At 36.1% G+C, this 24,691-nt stretch overlaps 2 protein-coding genes across 5 annotated transcripts in view; one reads left to right on the forward strand and one right to left on the reverse strand.

Annotated features, from left to right (window-relative positions):
- The first annotated feature begins 8,312 nt into the window (after window positions 1-8,312).
- On the forward strand, window positions 8,313-10,944 carry LOC136412004 (uncharacterized). The gene is made up of 6 exons (XM_066394844.1): window positions 8,313-8,508; window positions 8,557-8,817; window positions 9,415-9,603; window positions 9,660-10,062; window positions 10,114-10,292; window positions 10,341-10,944. Exons 1-6 carry the CDS (start codon window positions 8,328-8,330, stop codon window positions 10,574-10,576), a joined length of 1,449 nt encoding a protein of 482 aa, XP_066250941.1. The 5' UTR covers window positions 8,313-8,327; the 3' UTR covers window positions 10,577-10,944.
- Window positions 10,945-12,560: 1,616 nt separating this feature from the next.
- The window catches only part of LOC136412005 (adipokinetic hormone/corazonin-related peptide receptor variant I-like), a 38,687-nt gene continuing 26,556 nt past the window's right edge, over window positions 12,561-24,691 (reverse strand). For 2 of the 4 annotated variants that reach the window (XR_010752376.1, XR_010752374.1), the window contains exons 2-8: window positions 23,831-24,158; window positions 18,010-18,237; window positions 14,940-15,147; window positions 14,491-14,644; window positions 14,234-14,424; window positions 12,910-13,040; window positions 12,561-12,857 (exon numbers count right to left, since the gene is read on the reverse strand). Coding sequence is in view for 1 of the 4 variants with exons in the window: in XM_066394845.1 (XP_066250942.1) it covers window positions 12,997-13,040; window positions 14,234-14,424; window positions 14,491-14,644; window positions 14,940-15,147; window positions 18,010-18,237; window positions 23,831-24,106 (1,101 nt within the window). In the remaining 3 variants the exon portion in view is untranslated. The other 2 variants (XR_010752375.1, XM_066394845.1) reach the window with 2 other exon arrangements.

Here is a 24,691-nt window from a genome sequence, read left to right on the forward strand (position 1 = left end):
AAATAAGCCCGATTTTCAGGCAGTCAGTTTCGAGTCGCTTCCAATGTTGATAAGGGCATTAACGCTGCAGGGGAGCAATTTTTCAGTTGGCATAGATACCTGAACATTTGCCAAAGGAACGGATTTATAAAACTGATAGGAAATGGAACGATTTATTGCTGCAGACGGTCCATAATTCAGGCCAGAGATTTATTTGTCCTCGGTGGGAAAATTTTACCCCCTTACTGACCCAATTATGGACATCATGCAATGACAAATTGATCAATTAAGTCTGACCAGTCTGACTAAACATTTGCTCAAGTTCGGTCACGTTCCCAATAATACAGTCCAAATGTCGTTAACAAGCGTTTGATAATGTCATGGTAATTTGCTTAACATGGTTATTGTAAGCGTGATTTGATCAGGGCTTGTACGAGTAATAATCACTTGATAAATACGAGTTTTATTCTTTCGGTGGCGCAATCTTGCAGCTTTTCAATGATGGAGCCTTCTCCTGGTTAACGCCTTCCCTTGTTAGACCTCGCAAAATCAATGGGAAATTCGGTAATTAGCAAGAAGGATTTTTTTAAGGCTGCTTTATGGGAGATTTCCTTCTTTAACTGAAAAATTGCCGATCTTCCTGCATCGATTTTCAAAGAAAAATAGGAGCGCCTGTAATCCTGCGAGTCTTATAAATTAAAGAATTTTGTATTCCGGACGCAGTTCTCCGCAAATGTGCCTGTTTTGTTCCGACAATTCTCTGACCACCTCCATAAATCTTTCACAAAACACACACCGCTAAATATCCCAAGAATTGTAAGAGGAATTGGGGCATGCCTGTAAAATCTATGTCGTTTCATTCAGATTATAGAGAAATATCCTCTTTGATAAATTCTCTTGCAAAGACTTACGGGGTGTAACATATCATCATAGGGATATTTCAGGAAGCGATAGTGCTCTGCTAAATAATAAAAAAATGCTAATGGGCCCACAGTTACAACGCACTATTTTCGATATACAGGGTGGCAGGATTTTTCATTTTTTGTGTTTTTCTCACGTATGCCTTGAGTTTAATTTTTTAAATTTAGTACACCTACTTCCTTTAAGACTCTTTAGAACAAAATGCCAATATCGTTGGTAGCCATATACAGGAAGTTATGTTTTTTTGGTCGTCTACAATTTTATGCTTTGCATCTTTCTTGGAACACCCTGTACGAATTCTGATACCAAATTTAAATTCCTTCTCCAATTCTTTAGCTTTTCGGTCTCTGACAATATTTTCGTAGAATTTGCAAAATATCTATCGATGCAAATTAAGAAAGACCAGTTTACATTTCCCTGAATTGTTTGGGTACTACGTTGGTCTGCCAGTTCTCATCCGATCACCAAAGTAAAGCGACGTCAGGTCTGGTTAGCAACTGGATGAGTAACCAGCCGCAGATGAAGGAGCCTTGAGCTGTGACCTTCTGCGCATCCGTCAGATGAAGGCGACCCCCCTCCCGGCCCTCGGGCAAAAAAAATGTAGACAAAGTCAGAGGCCATAAAAAATCAAAACACAAAACAATAGAAGATCAGCAGCAAAAAAGGAAACATTTCTTCGACGCTGATGATGTATCCCTCAAGGACAGTGCAAATTAATAGATAAGGTGAGGAAGAAAGGGGGGAGGGGGGTATCCATTTCCGAGATTTTTAGTAGGTAGATACTTCGGGAATCTCCACACTACTTCCCAACACAACAATATCAGATCCGAATGTCTTTCGAAGATGTTCCTCGTAATCAAGAAAGTTTACATATTGCAGTATATAACTCTAGGGTGTCCTCACTACTGGGTTTCAACCATTTTTAATAATTTTACTTTAATTTTCTAAATCAACGTTTTAACACATCCGTTGGATAGGTCGAGGGGGATCTCAGTCATGCCCCCTAGATCCCCCGACCTTAATACTTTGGACTATTTTGTGGGACACCTGAAATCGTTGGTATATCAAACTCCAATTGAAACTGAAAAGGAATTGCGAAATAAAATAGTGAATTCATGAAATATTCATCCGCAATGCTCCTGGAATATTTGAGAGAGTCCATTGGTCTAGGAGGCAAAGAATGGAGTCCTGCATCTTCGTAGGTGAAGGAGAACAGTTTCAATCATTTTTACAATTTCGTTTCCGTTTAGATTTATTTTTCTTAAAGAAAGTAGATATGTAAAATTTCAAAAATTTTACTCAATCATGCGCGAGAAAAAAGCAAAATATGAGAAAAACGTGAAACTTTGCCTCCCCGTATATCGAAAATGGCGCGTTTTGACCACTAGTCTATTAGCATTTTTAAAATTATTTTGTAGAGTACTATCGCTCCCTGAAACATCTCCGTAATGATATGTTACTCCCTGTATAAATCTATCGCCATAGTGATAACAGAACAAAACAAAATGATTTATTCTAGGCAATAATGGGGTATCTTGAACAAGGCGCCCAATTATTTAGGGCAATGAGGCATCAGACCGAAATTAAATCGCTGGTTGTCACGAGTGCTCGGAAAAGCGCGGCTCACTTGGAAATCGCCGCCATTTTGAATAATTAACGGGGGAAAGGGTGCATATATTAAGTGCCAACAAAGTCTCGACTTAATTTTCATATAAATAGATAACGGTGTATCGGAGTCAGTCATGTTAATGCGGTTGGTTCTGATTTTCCTCTCTTCTCATCAAATTAACCTAATTTTTACAACGTCGCAACAGAAACACATCCTTTAATCATATTGGGAAAAGCGAGAAGAAATGCATCAAGAAGGGTCGAATCTCGCAACAGACGGCGCCTAGTGAAAAAGCGGAAATGCCTGAACCCGCCAGCTTCTCTTCTGTGAAATTTAAATACTAGGAAACACCTTCCGCCAATGTAGATGATGGATGGAAACAATTTAAGAAGGTTCTCCAGATCTAAACTGAAGAACCATAATGAGGTAAAAACCTGATCAAAGAACTCTCAAATTCCTGAGGACTTTTTTTTCCAGCAGAATTTATTCAGAAAGAAGCAGTTGATGTGGTTGTTGAACGTGAATAATATGGTTGTTGAACGTGAATGATGTGGTTGTTGAACGTGACCGAAACTGCTTAAAACCCCAGAAGGTTGATTTAAATCTTAGGAAGTATGTAGTGACATCTTGAAGCCTCAAAAGCGTTGATAAAATGGCTTTTTGACGATTTTTCTTTTCCTTTTTCTTTTTCTTTTTGAGAGATCCAGATATTGGGGCTCAAAACTCGAAATGAGAAGAGCCTTTTCCTTTAAAAAGACTTAACCTGAAGGTACGAAACCACAAAATTTGAATAACATGCCTCGAGAAACAGCGGCGTATAGAGGAAAAACATAAGCAACGACTTTCATAGCAAACTCCCACTCGAACGTTGTGGTAAATTAAAAAACAATCCTGTGAGCTTAAAGACGTTTAAGGATTGCTGAAAATTTATTATTATTTGGGCCACAGATATAAGATAATGGAAAAAAGCGACCGAATTTTCAATGTATCTAAATCCTGGGGATTTTATTTCACTCGCGGAGCGTCCCTTAATGGCCAATTAACGAATTAAAATTCAGGCTTAACAGCTTCATAGAACACTAAATGGCCTTTATAACATTTCGTCCTTTATACATGCAATAAATGGGGATGAAAAAAAGTACAAAAAGGCCGTTTGTACAGGCATAATCTGACGAAACTGGAAAAAGGGATCCAGAAAAGTTTTGAGACGTAGACCGTGATTTATACGGGGAAGTTGGGAACACAATGTGTGGAACGTGAAAACTTTGATGACCCTCAGGCGAAAAAAAGTAGCGACCATTTTTTCAGGAAGAGTGATAACGACCGAAATAAATGTTAGTGTAGCATTTGCAGGAATAAAAAGTTTCCTTTTTTGATTCGAAATTGGAATGTGAGCAACAATGGCATAAGTTTCTAGACCAAAATGTGAAAAGTTTGATATCTGTAGTTCATCCAGACGTATGAGGAATGGGGAAATATTGGGAGGCCTCTAAAATTTGACGCGAACTCATCATACTCAGACAGCTTCATTGTGTGAAGGGAGTCAGCGAATGAGCAAATAAACCCATAGATTTGAGAAATATCAGGCCGGTAATCGGAAAATGAGTCCCCGTCCGATACGAGACCGTATTTCACGTTAACGTTTTGTGGTGCCCCGGGGAAGTTATTTCTGGAGAGGTAACTGCAATTGGGAAATGTATCATCTATGTGTATATTGAATACATGCCGTTCTTGGCTATTTGTTCTGCATATCATTAATCAGGTCGTTACGCCTCCGGTTTTCAAGGAATTAGGTTGCAAATTTATGAAAACGTAAAAGATTCTTAAAGCTAATATGTCGCGCTAAGTATTGGCCTAACGAGTATAGTTTGCGATTGATAAACTTCGAAAATTAGAGTTTTAAAAATTAGAGAAATTCCCTTTTGACACAAACCATCTTGGTCCGGCTCTGAGTTTTCACAACTTAAATTACAAATTTCCGAGAGGGCAAAAGCTGCTTGAGACTATATCACGCAAGATGCAGCTTTTAAAGCCCTTTGAGATGACAAAGATTCCTAAACAAATTCCGTCGAGTATCTCTTATTAAATCTGAGATACCCGGTCGCGTTTTTGAGCGTAATATCTCTGAAATCAAGCAACTTCAAACTGCATTTCCAAGTCGCCAGAGCCTAAATTGGAGCACCCAGGTTTTCTTTTTTCATCATATGAACGCCCCTTTGAAAGTTCCATCCTACCTAACTGGGCAAGAAAGCGGAAATTTTATTTTCTGACAAAGCGCTCGCTTTTCTTCCCCGATTCCATCGAAGGTACTTCGACAATGAATCAAATGGAAACGGGGAAATTTCCAATATCCTGAATGACACCCTTTCGGTGCACGCAAAGGATTCGTCTCCCTTTGCCGCCTAATCTTTTAGGATCTTGTTGAATATCTTTTCCACCCAAATTTCGCTTATTTGCCTTCTTTCACCATGATACACTGAGGGAAATGATACGTCATCTAAAGCAGAATTCCGAAACGTTCTCCCAGTGTACCTATCAGAACTTTTTGTGCCGATTTGCCTACACAGCAAAGATAAGGGGATGTGAGTTATTACCAGACATTTGTGCTTTTTATAAGGAAAATTTCTTGCAGATGGCTTATACCTACGGTTTCCCTATATGTTTGCAAATAAAATCAATATGTCTCCGAAGGGAGCGAGTGAAGGCAACCTAATATCGTTTATTGAGAATTTGTCAAATTGGATTTCAGTGCGAGAGGAATATTGTTTAAGCGGTTAAAAATAAACTTGAACGTAACGCCTTTTTATGAAAATTGAAAATCGGCTTAAGGTCAGAAAAACACACCGATCGGAAATGTATTCGTAGACTCCTCAGATTGAAAATGGCAAAGAGCACGAACTATCCACGGAAAGCGATAGTCTGAATATGAGGTTTCACCCCCTCACAACCCTATCGAATATCTTTAAATGAACAAACCACCCCAACAAAGCCACTCACACCCCCTCCTGCAGACATCCCGAGGCTCGAAGTAAATGTATTGCAAATTGATATAAGATAAGGATTGCGCAACTTTATCTAAATGCACCCCATTAGACGACGCACCCCCGCTATTTTTGTATCGGTCCAAGCTGGTGGTGCAGGAAGATAAGGGCATGTCTTTTAATTGGATTATTATGTTGGTAATCCTGAGTGTTATCTTTCGGTGAGGGTGTTTTGCGAATCGCCCCTGTTGTTTTGCTCTGAGAAGGTGCGGGGAGATGTTGAGCATGAGAGGAGCTGGTTTTAACTTGTTGTTCTCTGAATCTTTCAATCTCAGTCAATCTTTCCGGTATTGATTTAACCTCGACACCTCAATTATTATTATATATGTATATACACCTCGCAATGAGGAGTATGAGGTCCTTCGCTGCTGGATTGAAGCCTGGACCCTTTATCTTGTTTAAAATTCCACTCAGCATCATTTTGGCATACTCGAGTGGCCTCCATCCCTATGGCAAAAACCGAAAAATATTACTGTTTATTTCACGCCATTGATATTGTATTGGAACTTAGGTCTGATCATTCTCTTTTAACGGGAAAAATCCAGTTTCCTCTGATTTGGAAATAGTGGAGTGCTGAGCGAGCCACGCTGAACAACAAACGGTTAAAAAATTCTTTCATCAAAATGTTTGAAAATTTCTAGTGGCGGCCCTGTTTGCCCCACGCCACTGATTTTCCATTGAAAATTATGTACAATTACTCACTTTTAACAAAAAATAATCAACTTCGCTATGACTTGAAAGCCATTTTTTAACCATGGATTTGACCTACCCGATGCGTTGTGGTACTGTGGCGCATTGGGTGGGTCACTCGGAACAACGGATAAACTGAAAACAATTATTGGATTAAAATGTTTGAAAGTTTTTAGCGTTGCATCTGCTAACCGCACGCCACTGAATTTCTACTAAACGTTAGATATAATTACCCTTTTTCAACAGGAAACATTTAGGTCGCTCTAATTTGAAAATAGTAACGTTACTGGATAGGTCAAGCTTATCGACCGAAAATGGTCAGATTTACTGCATCAAAATGTTTGAAAATCCATACTAAATGCTACGTCACTGATATCTATTTAACCTTAGATATAATTAACCGCTTTAAGCAGGGAACTTCAATTCACGTAGAAAAGCAAAAGGTAAAGGTGTATGTGAATTATTCAGGGAATCGTAAGAATCTAGATGCAGGGCGAGTTGTATCACGGAAAATAGGGCTGTGTGCGTGAGCTGATGCACCCCTCCGGGCAGAAATACCTTTCTTGTATGTTTGGTGGCTAAATTTGTTCGGGATAATCTTTCATAATAATGAACGAGGAGATTCAAAACTCAAAACAATCGTTGATATAAAACCCAAGCAAATCCACTGAAGATGTTAACTTTCCCTCTCGGGATCACTTCAACCCAAGAAGCTCAATTTAGCAGTTTTTCCGTGGGTTTTGGTGCATAAAATTGTGGTGTAAACACACTCATTCTTTCTTTCTATAGTGCGTTAACCACCTCCGAAAGGCAATAACAGAATTGTCGGTGGCTATTTCAAAGGGAGGCGGCATGACAGGCAATCGGAAACCGCAGATATATTGCCGCCGAAATACCCCTTGAATTGTTCTGTCATCAGTCCCTGAAATCCAAGACGAAATAATCATTTGCGGTGTTATTGAAAATTGATATTTAGATTTAGCGAGTTTACCCCAGAAGTTTTATCTGCCCATATTCAGCGGCTACCATGCAGCTTCCATAAATTCCATAATTAATTAGCGTTGGTCGGTGAGTACCCGCGGTACCACAGCCTGGTGCACCATATCGTGCGGCTATTGTTTAAGATACCTATTGTTTTCACCGGCGGCTCCGATGTAAATCTCAAAAAGGATAAACCCCTTTTGCCTTGCTTGTATCTTTCGCCGATCTCCTCTGCCTGTTTCCTACACAAACGGAAGGCATTTTTAGCCTCCGGTAGCAAGGAATTAAGGTATTGTCTAGTATGGGTAACAGCCAGTCAAGCATTCGAGAACATATACAGTGTGAGCTATCGAAAAGTTCTACCCTTTAGAGCCAACTTTAAGTGGTAGTAAAAGAATAAATGAGAACTTTATGCCCTCGTTAACTTAGACGCAACTTCAGTAATTTGGCATGTACATAAGTTTGAAGGTATCAAGAACTTTAAAACATTGTTAATTTTTATTACGAATTAATGTACAATACATTTTGCTATCTATTGTGAAATAAACGAGTTTCATAATACGTGAATAGAGATTCCTGCTTCAATTGCTATCAAGAATCTAAGTTCATGCTGCTAAACTTAGATGGTGCTTCAAATAACAAAATCGATATTTTGAACGGCTCAATTTCCCCGCCAAATTTACCATTTATTGAGAAATCCTTCTACCTTCTCTAGCAGTATACATGGTGTCCCAAACTCGCAGAAATGTATAAAGATCTTTAAAGTGATAAAGCCATAAGATTGGTTAAATTAAAGTCATTATGAACAAATTTGCCAGAACTGACTTTAAGACTTTGAAAAATTTCGAATATTAATTTTGAATATTTTGTTGTTCCAGTGTTTTTACAATAAAAAGTAGAAATAAAATACATGTAATAATAAATGAATCATTAATAAAAACAGTTTTTCTGTTGGTTTTACCTGGAAGAGTCGATAATTTTTATCAGATAACCCGAGTGTACCTTCAATACCTCATTATATAAGTTTTATTCTCAAAACTGTTAGTTGATCAATATTTAACTGTGAATTCGTGTAATATTATTACGATTACAGATTAATAATAGTCATGGAACAATGGCCTAATACCTCATCAAACATTTCATCTCAAAACATAAATTTCTGTCTCAATGAACTAGAAGATTTAGATTCCGACAAGGTGTATGTGGATGACCTTATCAAAAATAGCAAATCCTTTCCAATATCATTCCCTGTGGACTCTGTTAAAGCGGAAAAATTGCGCCTTAATGGTAAAAAAGAAAAAAGAATCAGTTAATTCAATAATAGATTTTTTTCAGGAATTTCAGACAGGGTCTTGGAACGCAATATTAATTCTGCTTATCCAATTCTCCATGAAGCAGCCCTACCATTGTTCTACCAATTTTTGAAATTCAAGAGACGTTTTGGATCCAGGGTGGAAAAGAAGTTTTATAAGAACTTTACTGTTTTCCAGTTAATCAACAGATTACTCTTGAAGAGGGCTGTGGTGTTTTATGGGAAGGTTGATAAGTTCATGTTAATGGATGGGGTTTTGAACGCCGGAAATTGGGAAATCATTGGTGAGCTGGGTAGTTCTTCTAACAGAGAATTGAGTTGATTTTCCTGACAAAATTATATTATTGACTACATGGCTCTATATCAATTTAAAATATTAAAAAACAATAATGGTAAAATAATTTTCTTGACAATCTGGTGCAGGAAATTTTCAATAGCAATTTAACTTTTCAGACAAAATGATAAATTAAAAAGTTAACTACCGTGTAAAGTCATACTTAAGAATCAATTAAAAAATGTTTTATGTTATTCTTAAAACATTAAAAATACAAATTTTCAGAAATCACTAGTAAAATTATTTTCTTGATAATCTGATGCGGGAAATTTTTAGCTTAAATTAGGTATTTCAGGCAAAGTACTAGATCAAATTACAACATTAACATATATTACATATAATTATATATGTTTTGACTCTTCTAAATCAATCGATTTCAAGTTTTAGGCAAATTTTAAAGAACTGTAGCGTTATTATATTCAAATAAAAAAGAAATTGATTTTTTAAGTGTAAATTAACGTAAAACGGCCATTCACGTGGACGAGACCGGAAACTTCGTCGGAATCAGGTTAACTGAGGTCCTAAAGGCACATTGCAACTCTTTTAGGGACTGACAAAGAAGCTGCTCCTAGGACTTTAGAAAACTGCCTTTCTTATGATGAAATAAAACTATCAGCTTTGCTCTCAGTGTCTTCTTATACGTATTTTATTAATGATGGAAACAGGAACAACATGGGTAGATTTGATCGAAACAGGGAAGAAGTGATGGAATCTGGAGTAATAATCGGTTTGATAGGTAAATTTATTTTCGAGGGGGTAAAAATTTTGTTAAAAAACAAGTACGGTCTCTAGGTGCTAGATTCTGCAAACCAGACGTTATGGAGTATCAGGAGATAATAATATCTAAAGAGCAGAATGTACATGGTAAGGGGTATGGAAAGAATTTGGTTCCAACTTTGCCAGGACTATTTATAAACTTCTACGGGGGCTCAAGTCTTACATATGAGGAAATGAAACACGAATTTTCAAATACCAAAAAATACACTAGATTGAGAGACGAGAAATACTTTAATAATGAAATTTACCTCAAGAGATTGAGTTTGTCCATAGACACATTGCTGCTGGAGGCTAATGAAAGAGGTCTTGAAGCCCAAAAACTGGTTTTTGTTCATGTTGTGGGGTTTGGGTTGGGAGTTTGGAGGGCATCAAGCCACCAAACTAAATTGTTTATGAGGTGCTTTTGTCGCAGACTCCGGTAAATAAAATTTACAACATTGAAATTCTTCATAATATAAATTTATTTTAGGTTTTTGAGCAACACTCTGGCCAACATTAGCGATGTACGCTTCAGCTACATTTCAGAAACATCTTGTGGGATATACAAGCATCAAGATTTAATGCCCATTGAGGGTCACGTGAATGGAGGCATAAAAATTCATATCATAGATAAAAATCCTCATGAAAAATTGTTGAAAGCGGACAAAGGTATAACATCTTCCTATTCATTTAGTTAAATAACTAGAATCTTTCCAGAAAAACTTCTAGTAGTGTCCTATGCCTGGGATGGAAATTCTCTTCCTGGAAATGAGTTCTGGCTTGGAGAGCTGGATGCAAGCGGAGACCCAGCTGCAGCTTGCTCCACTCAAATAGCTGAGCTGCACAATCCTCATATTAACTCGAGGGTGAGAGCTGCTAACCTGAGAATTGCGACGTTGTCTGGTTTGGAAAAGTTTCCTGATTATATGAGGAAATTTCAAAATCTTCAATAACATAACGCCTTTAAGGCAAGTTCTATAGGAAGATTTTTCCTATATTTGATAACAAAAAAGGACTACTAGAGATAGAGACGAATGTGGTTAGATGTTTTTTTAGAGCCTATTCAAGCTCCCTGGCCCATAATTCAGAGTTTTCAAAATAAATCACTCTGTATATTATTACGTACCAACGTAATTAAATTTTCCCAATTAGAATTCTGGTCCATCCTACTTACCATAGATGGCACACACAATGGTCGAATAAACCATTATTGCAAGTACGCCACCGACCTTCGAACAAGTGAGCAGTATAGTCATGATCATGGTGCTAGTGTGCAGTGGGCATTATGTTGCATCACTTGATGTTAATTCGGTAGGAATTTTCGCATAAGCACCAATGCTGCGTGGAATGTCTTAATGGGCCACTAGGGGCATTAGGGCCTAGTGTTCTCTTGTAATAGCATGTAAAATTGGGAATTTTAAATATTCCAAGTCTCTAAATTGTTTTATAAATTGTTTAGTTTATATACTATTAACAATAAAATTCTCGATGCACATCGCAGCCTTCAATGACGACAAAATGCTCACATTGTGAGAAAAGCAATAATGAGCACGGAAATTGGGAATTAAGAGTGAAATTTTTAGAACAAGAACGCATTATAGGTATACAGAAAGTTTTAAAATGTTCAATTATCTGAATCATTAAAATTATTATAATCATTATCACTACTTTCATCAAATCGCTGAAAAAATATAATCACTCTAAAAGACGGCAATAAATCATAAAGTCTTAACGGTAACGTCGTAAATTAAGATGTGATGTCGCCAATCTGACTATAATAAAATGCGAATTTAAACAATATTTACAAGTTTAATTTAAATAATTTTTTGCTAAATTTGTGTTAGTTATAAAGCAAGATGAAAAACTTCATAGCATTTTCATTATTAGGTCAAACTTTAACATTTTTAACCAAAATTTTATCCTGTCACGTTGCAGTCTTGTGAAAAGTGCGGTAAATCCAATTAGGGTAGAGCTGCAAAATTGGTCCATTTCTTACTAAAAATGTCTTCTGAAAATATAGACTTCCATCTCTATGAAACAGATTACATCCAAATACCTTGGTGAATAACGTAATCATATACAGCAAGTATTTCCTTGTACCATTCCCAACAGATATTCTCAAAGGTACAAAATTTGCACTTTAAAGAAAAAATCAATAGCAAACATTTATTATGCATCAAACTCGTCTGGTCCATTACGAGCTTCAGATAATACTTTAAAACGCAATAGCAACACAATCGATTCACTCTCCATGAAGCAACTTTATTTTTATTCAGTCAATTCTTAAACCACAAACGCCGTTTCGGATTCAACAAGGAAAAGAGGTTTTACAGGGATTTTACTGTGTTGTAACAGTTAATAGGTAGATTACTGCTCAAAAGAGCTGTGGTGTTTTATGCCGGATCTGACAAATTTATGCTGTTTAACAAGTATTAAAGTTCTGTAAATCGGAAAATGATTAGTAAATGGAACAACTTCTTGATAATCTGGTTGTTTTAAAAATTGTCTATTTAGGCTAGAAGAGTTGTGATAAATTGCTTTACTAAATACTTTAGAACATGGCGTGAGTATTTTAATGTTGGAAAATAAGTTTTTGATTGAAAATGCAGTGATGAGTTAAACATTTTCCGTTCTGTCACCTGTAAACTAGAAAAGGTTTCTAGAAAATACTGAACAAATTATTTTCTTGACAATTTGTTGAAGTATAAAATGCTGAAAATTGAGTTATTAATTAATGTATTAAAATCCAACTAATAAGAAAAATAAATAAAATGGGTCCAAATAATTAAACAATTTTAAGTACCTGCATTAAAATTTGGGAAATTGGTTGTAATTTGAAAATCGATGTATATCACTGAAATGTGAATAATCTTATGGGTTAAAATTATATTTTTTGAAGGGCAATATTTTAAAAATTAGAACTTCACTTTAACCTTCGCTTTCAAGACACCTTTATATAAAGAAAACACTCAGACTAAAACAATTTGATCAAAACATACACAATATTATATTAAATATTCACAAATTATGTACAATGCGATTTTTTTCACTTTTAGAGTAATAAGCACAAACAACCCCAGTCTTAATTTTGATAAAATCTCTGCCTTTCTTCGAATATCTTCCTTCTAATTCCGAACAATTGCTCGATCTGTGGATTAATGGTTCGCTGAAAAAGTAAGTCTCTGGATGTGAACTACTTGAAGATTCTGCAGTCTCGCTGTGGCACTTCTCGAACTAAAATCAAGGAGAAATACCCCTAAACTTAATGATTGTTTGTAGGCCTTACCCTTAAACGGTAGGTTGCCGTTCTGTCTTGGTACTCAATGGAATGTTGCTTCTTTGAAGAGTGTCTGGCGGTACCATTGGATTGCTGCTATATTTGCATGTTTGGTGAGCGCCTGATGACTCCAGAGTTTACTGGAAATTGTATTAAAACAGCCCTTTTCTTCAAAATGTATGTCTCTTTTTTATCCCACCAAAAATTGTATTTAATAGGTATTGCCCTTTCCTTTTCACCTTATCCACATTTTTTTTGTATGCACATCTCGTTAAACTTAACCGGATCAAACTTAGAGCTCGGAAATCAAGTTTAACAACCTATGCCAACAAAATGTGCGGTGCGTCTCTAAGGCAGGAATTTCGACAGCTCTTCAGTTAACCGCTGAGCCCTTATCAAACACACCCCATTACCTCGATTTCGGTCTGCGAATGGAAAATCACTTGCAAGAATACATTGTAGTGGAGTACTTCGCTGTAAGCACGAGGAAGCAGAATAGATCTTAAGAAATACTTTCTTGATCAATTACTATACCAACAACATGACCGAAATGTGTTTGAGAGAGAATTAAGAACTTCATTGAATAAAAAGTTAGAGGCGTCTTGAGTTCTCAAATTTGATTCTCTCTAGTTTGAAAAATTAAAAATCTGAAAAATACTTGAATTACGTTGCTCCATTTCTGTAAAATAAAAGCCTTAAGAGTGTTCTCGATTTTAAGAATTTTTCTTGTTAATTTCACGGTCATAATTTTTAAGAAGTCAGAAGCGTGCAAGTTTCGTAATGAATACTTGAGTAAAAATTCAATTAAAAAAATCCGATCAACCAAGGTTCTTGCGTTGGGCCACTGCATTTTTAGAAAATTTTAGATTTCAGTTTGCTCTTATTTGTGGGATATCGAAATTCTGGAGCAACAATAAGTTAGAAAAGTGAGGTTATTTTAATGTTAAGAAAACATGGGAATTAGAACGAATCAAAACTCACAAGCGCACATGTTTCCCTTCAAGTACGAGTAATATAATTGAAAAAATATTGAATGAAAACCAATTGAATTCATGGCGTTTGAACAGAATTACTATTAATATTATTCTTAGAAATTCTACTTAAACCAATACCAAATAGCAACTTTCTGGCACTTTTATTACGATATTTACCGTTACATCTCTTGTCGAAACTTTCACCTCAAATGAAACTTGTCTAGTTAAAACTTTCAGAGTACTCAGAGAATTTCTTTGCAAAAAGTTTCCATTTTTAATTCATCTGTAATACAATTTCTAAAGCTTCAAAGCTTTTCGCATTCCAGTCAATTTTCAGTTTCGATTAAAAGCTAACTTACGAGGGATTAAAGAGTCCGTGGAAGTTTTTTCTCCACATTCCGTGCATTGGCAGGAAAACTTCTTAAAATCCATCACAAAACTTCCATATACGATCGGATTCATGCAGCTGTTGGAAACCACCATCATAAAGCATAAATCTTGGACGAACTCTGGAAGTACCTCTTCTGCGGTTTTACGATCGAACATATACCTGAAAATTGATAAATGTGTTAGCGAAACTTCTGAAAATTTTCAACGAAGTGTTCGGAAAGTTTACCACAAAGTCATCATGGCATATGGAGTTGAGCAGAAAATGAAAATGACCACAATAGTGACGGTCATCCTCAGAGTTCTGCTTCGGGCCCTTTCTATGGATTTCGTGTCCGATCTTCGAAGCCGCAGTTTTCCGTTCGATTGGTTAATGTCTTTGCCTGGAACTTGCCACAATTAAATCTCTGGAATTGTCTGGAAACCTTTGATTGTGTGTAATTTTGTTTTGAATTCGAAAAATGAACCAGAAAATAAACATTTAAAAACCCAGTGATGTAGCAAGTTAAAGTTCTTGGAGAAATAGGTTGAGGTTCTCTCGTGCAACTCCTGTGCGTCCCCCTTTGCAGAGCTTTCAGAGTAGCCTATTTCACATTAAATTTCAGGACTTGCTATACGCCTCACCTCCTCATTGTGAAAGCAAAACTTTCCAGCCTGAACGTTTTTTTTCATACTTACTGTTTTTGTGCGATTTGGAAGTCCTGGATATCTCAGCCAGAATGAAGCTATATGCCACGATAATGATGAAAAGGGGGATGAAATACAACAGCAATATACTGGATAGATTGTACATCATCTCCATAAGATCGGTGCGAAACGATCCAAAAGATACGCATTGTTGGTAGGCGGGGTTGCTGGGATGGGGTGCCAGATGAAAGACGAAGCACTGGGAAATCAACAGTAACGGCATTAGATTTCTTAAAAATTCTTATTACGTAGCTTTCCAGTCGTTTTCTTAAACATTTCGCAGACAGCAAGTTGAGTATAATTGCGCCCGAACTAACCTCAACATCACAGTTAAAAAGCCATTTGGGGTTCCCAGCCCTGCTATATCCCTTGTGTACACTTAGGTTCGGGGTCGATTTAGTAGCTTAATAATAAAGCCCTTTTTTCTATAAGTATTCGATCAGAATTTCGTCCTATTTAGGGTAAGTTTAGCAGGAATTAATCTTGGATTTCAGCCTCGTCGTGTAAGACAAAGATATTCATAAGGAATCTGCGTTATAATGGACTGGATAAAGCTATTTTGGGCTGTATTAGAGATAGAATTTCTATGAAGTATGCGGGCGATTTAATAAACTTGCAACTTTAAATGCGACGGTTTATTGCTGCTGAACAGTCAAAAGGGTTCAAATTGAAACATAAAGCGCAAACCTTTTTGAACTTGGCCTGATACGGCACTGATTGAAAATTGAAGCTGCAAATTTCGCAGCTTATTGGAAAGCGGAAATTCGAAAATAACTTTCCAAAAAGTGAAACAACCAAATCCAGTGGCCTCTAAATTTTTTTGCAATAAATCAATTTTAGTGAAAAATGTGTCACGTTAGAGAGTTTTGGTACGACCCTGGTTTTAGAGATGTGCAGTTCCAAATTTCAGGACAATTTTTAGGACATGTGAAATACATTTAAAATATGAAGTAACTGGTATCCAGGGAGGACTACAATTTTTTTCAATAATCAACTTTGCGTAGTAAATCTTGCCCTCTCAGAAATCAAGTTTATTCCACCTTGCTTTTTAAAATTTAAATATTCAAATTCCGGAAGTTATTAACAAGGCACAGTGTCTTGGAAATACATTAAAATGAGGGACGAAACCCAAGCGCAGGAACAGCTACAATTGTTTCTCTTTGTGCGCCCTTTTCGAAAATGTCTTGGTACGACCTTGATTTTTCAGATTTGAAGCTACGAATTTAACAACCTATAAAGGAAGTCTAGAGCAGTTAAAATATATTTAAAAATGCGACATAACTATTGTCCACGAAAGACTACAATATTTTTTATGATCATTCTTTTATGAGATTTCGCCCGCTTATAAATGCAGCTGGTACAACCCTGCTTTTTGAGATATGAAGATCCCAATTTGTTATTGTATGAAAGAATGACTAGGCCACGAAACTATGTAAAAAAGTGTGACGTAACTAGTTTCCAGGACGGCGCAATTTTTTTTTAATTGTGTATTTTGAGAAATCAGGCTGGTACAACTCTGCCTTTGAAGATAAAAAGCTACAAATTTGGGAATCCATAAAGGAAACTCAGGGCCAGGAAAGTACATAAAAACTCTCAGGATTTGATATTATTTCTTATAAATTTTACCTGCAACACTACGTTGGCCCTAAACCATAGAAAGGGCATTCACATCAGTAAAAAAATCAGAAAACCACACCTTCGGAGGGCTGCAAATTGCGATACTTCCGTCAAATATTATTTCTGGATATTGCCTCTTCAAACCCTTCCAATATCCATTAAATGTCAGACAAGTTATTCAACCCTTCAAAAACAATCACGAGCTAAAAATGCTCCCTTGGAAAATATTCATGTAGATGGTAAGGTTTTGGTCATAAAGCTATTAATGGAATTTCTCCTTTTCCTATGGAAGAGTCGGACAAATCTACAGACTACCTCAAATTTGAATTTGAGGTAAAGGCCCTTAGACAAATACACTGTCCAGTCAATTTGTGAGAACCGAATCTTCAAAGATAAGTAAATTCAGGACGATTAACGGGCATAAATGTTATGTTTATATAGATATCCTGCAAGGGCCCACATAAATTAGCCCTGCACCTTTCAGTTTTAATGCAAGCTGTCGCACCACAATTATCAATGGTAACTTTTCTAGCGGGTTAATTTCTCTCTAAGGGAAATTGTCCGCAAGAAGCAAAATCGAAGGTAACGCTTGTTTTGAAGGGCATCTCTTTGAGTGCAGGGGCAAATTGAATTGACTGAAGGGTGTTTACACAGAACCTAATGCAAATCTCGTTCAATGGTTGCAGTGAAACGGCGGCGCGTAGGTAGAATGTTGAGGGGCCCTTCAAGGATGTGGACAGATTTTTCTTTATTAATTACAAGAATAATGGTATGCAATAAGGGTTCATTAGAAGTGCGACGTTTTAAGGTCAAAATTGCATTTTAATAAGTGTTTTTTTGCAGATTTGTTATTTCATCGATTTATATGGTAATTATGTAGATGAACCGGGGAGGAAAAACATGAACGCGGAGGTTTGAAAATTAACGTGCAGAAAAGTTAATGGGAGGCAGTTGCTCCGTCGATTCCCGAGATAATGCAATAAACATCTCTGCAATTGAAATCTTAACTAGGGATAATCTGAACAAATTGAACACCGTTTCACTGTGTCCGGAAATAAATTTCTGGAATAGAATCGAGCAACTTCAATGACTTGTCCCATTCGAAGTTTAAAGAAAATAATCACAAATTCACTTTATTTCATTGAAATCCTTGCGAGAGCAATATTCTGTGCAGTAGATGTATATTTCATTTCCACCTCATGTAAAATCGGTAACGAACTCTACAGTTTGGAATATGAATAACATCCAGAAGCTTTGATGCAATTTAAACATCAGTTGTTAGAAATCACGGATTCAACCCGCGCGCCTGGAAAACCCCCTGTCGCTGAATTTAAAAATAGGGCCGTTGTGAATGGCTTTGAAACTTACACAGGCCCAGCTCAAAGATGTGTGGGCAGCTAAAAACATGACTTTTTTTCAAGTCTAGACTTCGGTAAAAAGTTACCTGCGGTAATGAATACATTAAAGAGGCCCCCCAAGCCCCTAGAAGCATCACTTGACCCCTCTTCCTAGCTACATTCACTCTGAGAGGGTACATCACTGCAAAATATCGATCCAGGGAGATACAGACCAAAACGTTGCTGCTGAGATACGGGCCCAGTGCTCTCATAAACTGGACAATCTTGCAGGTCGCATTTCCGGCGATAAAACGCCCTGTCCATCTCCAGCCGACCTGCAAAAAGAACGTTGTGATTAGGCCCTTTGAAGGGTCGGTTAACTTTAACAAGGAAGAAGTTTCCGTAAATCCAATAGAAATTTTTCCAGAGCAGTATGAAAAATTTCGTTTGGGTGTAGGTTAATTTAAAAGTTTCCACGGGATAATGTGAACTTGAAATTGCACATATTATTGAGTCTAAACTATCTTTTAACCTGGATAATACTCTGAGCTGTTGCCAGAGAATAGAAATTTTCACAAAGTGGCTTAAAGTGTATTTCTTAAATATTCTCTAAATAGAACTGTTAAGCATAAATTCTCCGCACTGTATCTGCACATTTCACTTCTCCCCAAACTACGTAAATTAAATTTTATCTCGCTTCTCATTCAATTTTCCAGATAATTAACTTTCCTTTGTAAAGCATTTGGAAACGATTATCGGCGTCCTTAACGACATTAAATGAGTCGCCAATTAGAGTTCAAAAAGCTTCCAAGTTTGATTAATTCATGCTTATTTTCTTGTTGCTTCGCCAATTTATCAGCTCTTTGTTAGGGCGTTTTCTTGTGTGAATTTCGGGCATAATGGTACAGCTTTGAATGTCGCAAATTGAAGGTCAAGGGCGAGCGAGACAGAAATTCAGAAAAAGGAATTTGAATCCGGAGAAAAAGAGAAAGAGAAGATACAAAGGGAAAGACATTTAAAAAAAAGGAAAATTCGGAGGGCGAGTGAGAGAGCGAAAGGGAGAAATTACGCCATGAACTTTGAACCTACAAAAATTTTGATAATTATAACTTGTTTGTTGGGGGAACAATGGTGTAGTGAATTCTAATTGAAAATTAGAAAGGGCAAATTTAAGAAAATAACAATCAAAAAATATGAAATGCTAAATTTTAATTAACCAAATTGGGCCCCTGCGTCAATAGTTTGTTTTGCAAAAAATCTCCTAAATATGGTCAAAACATTCAAAAATTTGTAGGTTGATAAATTTCTAAACAGTGGCGTAGTTAAGGAACATTTGAAGATGCCAGACAGCGTAAATACCAGATTCCACAAGAATCGAAAAATTATTACTTTTTCTCATTACGTTAACGAGGTTACCCTTGAAAGTAGCGTTAAGGGTGTTTTGCAATTTAGGAAATTAATTGATTCATTTGACAGAAAAACCATAGGCGTACCGTCCATGCATTAATCTATAATTTAACCAACTTTATCATAATTTGGTTAAGAAGAAATTAAAATTTGAAAGTGTGTATCATTACTATGCCAATGGAACTGGCGGGTGGAATAGATGAAAGTAACCTTAAGAACTATTTTTTAATTTATACAATCAGAGATTGAAAAAACCAGTGGTGCGCGAATCATGCATAATCCCTAATTTCATTAATTTTCTTGTTTGATTGAAAAATTGCAAACCCGAAAATACCACTTCTACGTCAATGAGATTATGGTGGAAAGAGCCTTAAGGGCATATTTCACTGCGTAAGAAAAGAATGAGTGAGAAATTAATTTTAACTGTGGGCATTTCGATAGAAGATAATGAATAAATTTTTCACCAGAAAGAAAAAGTCGGCCTCAAAAGGATGTTCATTTCAGAGCCGTTCGTGAGCATCCGGTTGCATTGAAATGCAAACCAAGTTGAAAAATATCAAGTTCACTTTCGTCTGGAGTGGCTTAAGAATTTTTAAAAGCTTTTTTAAGCACTCTGAAGGCCATTAATTGGCACTTGAGTTTAGAGAAATAAAAGAGCTTGATCGTGTTTCACAAAGCTTTTATTTGTGGCGAATTGAATTTCCATTTGCAAGCAAAGAGATGGGAGCTCCAGGATTCTTTCCTGTCTCTCTTAAAAAAGAAACCAAAATATGAATTTTTTAATGCGAAAAGAAAATTCTATTTGAACTGCAATATTAAAATTTTAATCAAGAGGATTGTAAGAGATAATGTAATAATGGATATTTCAGGTAATATCAAAAGTTCAGGTCAAAGAGGTCAGGCAGTTTCGTTTCATTTTTACACAACCAACGGGTTTTAATCAACTTTAATTGGCAGAACTGCGTTCTCATGTTTCGAATTTTCAGAAAATCCTCAGAAATGGCACTTTTTATTATCCTTAGAAGATTTCCATCAAAATCCATTATTACATCCCTTTTTCACTCATATTTCATCTCCCTAAATAAAGTTTTGGTTTCCCCTAAAAACTTCCTCAACTGCCGAAATGAGAAATTATATCCAGAAATAATTTTGGAAGTTTGTCTTTGACGCCAGTGCAACGACATCGAAGATAATCCGTTCCTTTCGGAATGTTCAAACTTTAATTACTTTATAGAGCTCGTTCTACACATCGTTTCATACACTCCTTAAGGAGTTCTAGACTGCTGGAGAAATGTGAACTCGAAATGGGCAAATTTCTATTATTATTGTGCATAGGAGAACGATGTTGAAATTTAATAATCTGCTACGCAAACAACACTTAATTCTTGATTAATTAATGCAAATTTGAAGCTCTCTTCTAGTCCCATAAATCAGATATGTACCCCGATCAGTTGATGAGGGCAGGTAAATACATGAACTGTAATAACACTTAATTAAGAACAGATAAGTCTTTCAAGAAATCACCTGATTAACAAAACAATCAATTAATGTTTGAAAATTAATTATAGTGCAGATAGAATTAATTAGAGAATTTCTGTTGTTTAAGAAGTGTTACAATGTTGGCTCGATAACCACAAAAGTCCTCCGCTGATTCAAATTGAATAAGTTAAAATAGAGTTTGAATTGTTAACGTCAAATTTAGATTTAAATGACGAACTTTACTCGATGGAGGAGTTTTTGAGGGTGATTTAGTTGACAATAATCGACGCTGAAATATAATTAATTGGTTGAGAGAGAGATAGAGCATTATTTGAAAGTAAACGAATTAATTTTCAGCTTGATTTATCTACAGACAGTGATATAGATGAGAAGCACTTATAGCCCGGAAAAATCATTTTCACCAAAACGAGGGAACTTTTTTTTTATTATTACTTCCTGTCTAGACCACCTACGCCAATGAAGTTTGAGGAGAGCAATCCGTTACGTAATATGAATAAACAGGCAAATTAATTAATTAGTTCCTTTAAAAGTCTTAGGAAAGAAAGTAATTAATTCTCTGACATCAAAGAAAAGAAATTTCAAGAAAATCTTGTAGATGGAGCAAATCAAATTGGCCTATATTGGAATTTTTGCATGTGGCTCTTAAATAATACAATAGAGATCCCTTGAAATTTCTCTCTTGTCTGATTAATTTTACGTTGAAGGGGATAATTTAAATAAAATTTTACTCCCACCGACTTTTTATGCTCATCAGTCTGCGATATGAAAAGCTCAACCTAACGGCATACCTAAATCCTTTTCGCTCTTTCATGGCGAGGAATTTTTATTCAAAATCCCTATCTCGGTTGATTAAGCTCATATGGGCATTATAAGTATTTTTCACCGAGAAAAAAATCGACAAATTTATGCAAAATTTCAGCTTTAAACAATTTGTTTGGTGGATATTTCAAGCGGTCCTGTTATAACACCAGTACATATTTGCGGCTCTTTGAAGGGCTGCACTTTATTTCATAAAGCCAACTCCGAAATCAGCCATGTCAAAGTGGCTACTCCATCTATTTCACATGTAGTCGAAAAATTGGAGTTCTTTGTGAGTGGCACTAGCGTAATATAAGAACTTTACCAAAAGTCTCCCTGACGGCAATTTTTTGCCATTGGCCTCTATTAAATCTCTGCACGTTTTAACATGAGAGTCCGATTGTAAACAGCAGCACTACGCTTTATTTCGTATTTCCTGACGGGGGTGTTGTCAAGAAAATAAAACCCCAAGTTTAGGTGTGTATAAGAGGCAAGCTCACACACCCTGAGTTTCAAACTGAATATCAGGGGAGTTTCACCGTTTATGAGATAAATGAAAGCAACATTAAACGCGTTTATGGATTTTAGGAAAGACGTTTGAAGGAGGTAAAGCTGGGATATTTATCTTGTCACTCAAATCTACTAGGAAGGAATGAAAAGGGTTTTCCGAAATTTTCCTCTTCTGGGATCTCGTCAGTTTTCTGTCGACTATGTCACCGTAGGCAAAGGAAATCTGCTGATTATATCTGAAGGAAAATTTGCCCTAAAGTTCATTGGTGCAGAAGGTCTACTTTTCTAGATACAAGTTTGTGAATATTTCTTTTCCCCCGAGTTTTCCTTAAACAATCAAGTTACAAATTTAGCTATTTAATCACAACATATCAGAGATTAGTTTCCTCAAGGTTCATTGGCGTAGATAGTTTGCTCTAGAGGCAATGCTTTTCCAGTTTTTTTTTCTTGTTGTAGAAGCTGAAAAAGTGTACTTTCGCACTATTCGTGTTTTTCTATTGTTCCTTTCGTGCGAATCAAGTTGAAAACTTAATCATTCAAGCACAATGCCTAAAAGAATACTTGATCCCAAATTTATTCATGCAGAAAGACTGTTTGATTTATAGCAAGAAAGAGGTTGAAATTTTCCGTTTATAAAAAAGTTCATTTCCTTGCTTGGCCTTGGAGGCGTCACTAAAGAAAAATTTGTTTTTCTTTTAAGAGATGTGTTTCTACACCTAACTTACGCCCACCAAGTTTGATAAAAATATTTAATGCAGGTCCGGACTTTTTAAAAAGAAACAAAAAAATATAGCAAACTTTAACAACTTTTATTTCAGACAGAAAGCGAAAACAGACCTAGGTTCATATAAACTTTTTTTCTCAAAATCACTCATAGAATCACCCTTTAAATTTATGACATACTATTCTGAAACACCTTGTATATAGAATCTTTATGTTCTATATGTGTGTATTAAGATCAAATAGAAGAATTCCGCATTGATGAACGCCGCCGTTCATCGCAATAATATTGCTCCATTTTGCTTTATAAAATGAATTCTGATTGCCTCTAATTTTGCTTTGATTCATCTGGGAAAATTTGCAAGCAAAATTAAGTTATTTAAGCAGTTAATGCACAATAAATACATTAGTAGATTTGCAAATGTATTATGGAAAATACTCTTTAGTAAACAAACCCTTAGACACTTGAAAATTTTACGCAATATGTTTCAGGAAGACAAAGCAACTTGAGGATATAACTACCCGAATTGAATCCCAACTTAAACAACAAGAACATTTCCAGACCTTCCGGAGAAACATAATGTAATATGATGCAATTTTGCAGTTAATAAAATTATAATAAGGGTTCAAAAGGATATATGCCGTCTCTGGAAGGGCCCTGAATAGTTACCAGCTAATTGAAGGGATGGAAAGATCCCTTCCGATTTTACTTTGACTGGAAAGGATATTGAATTTCATACATCCGAATGCAAACATTGTATTATCTATTTTTCCTTTGTTATGGTAATAATTCTCAATTAATCTCCATTCAAAATATTAACAACAAATAAATCGTAAATTTCGCAGAATTTAATTTCCAAAATCACTTACGCTTCATATTTGTTTTAACCCCTCTTTAAATCGCTTTTGTTTGTAAAAAAGCTTTAGGGGAAAATCCACAAAAATCGACGAATTTTCCGTGGATTACGAAAGCTTTATGTCCAATTTACTCACCTCAATGGGAATCATCACAAAGGTCACAATCAAATCTGCAATGGCCAGATGCCGGATCATCAAAGAAATTCTGGATTTCCTGTGTCTGGATCGGAATAACGAAATAAACACAGTCAAGTTCCCAATCGCTGCAATGAGGAACAGAACCACATACACAAAGAATAGTAAAATATTCCGAACTGAGGGGATTTGGTTAATGATCGGAACTGTGTCGTTCATTAAAAAATTGTTCAAACCCACGATAAACGTGTCATTATAGCTGCTGAAATTGCTCATTGTGAGGGTCAAGCTATTCACATTGTCTCGGAAAATGCTCTCCAGGAACTATCTGAAACAGAAAAGTCGAAAATAGGTTTTCTTGCAGTAGAACAACATTCTTAATCAGAAACTAATTATTGGAACTTGCTGGGGCGAGCTTTAAACAGGAATTTGAAACAGGGATTTTGTACAAAGATGTTTAAGTAGGAAAGGATACAATTTCTGATTCGAGGATTGAAGGCAAGCGGTAAGTGAAATTTTTAGGTAAATAATATTTTAGAATAATGGAAAATGTGAGTCGCTGTTTACGATATCTTTGAAAGCACGTTCGGTTCAGTTATGCAAAGCATTTCCAACTGGATGTAGCTTTATCCAGGTTAAAAAGAAAACAATTTTATTCAGCTTCGACTTCATCAAACTCAAACCACTTTTGTCACATTCCCCTCGAATTAAAAACAATTTTCCAGCTTTTAAAACTTCGCCCACTTAGCCTAACGTGATCCAGATTTACCCAAATTTATTCTATTTTGTGTTGTTTTAATATTATTCAACTTCCCCAACTTTTTTCATTTTCCTTAGAATTTTTCTTCGATTTGGTTAGTT

Source organism: Euwallacea similis, chromosome 11 (assembly GCF_039881205.1).
Source record: "Euwallacea similis isolate ESF13 chromosome 11, ESF131.1, whole genome shotgun sequence".
NCBI lineage: Eukaryota > Metazoa > Arthropoda > Insecta > Coleoptera > Curculionidae > Euwallacea > Euwallacea similis.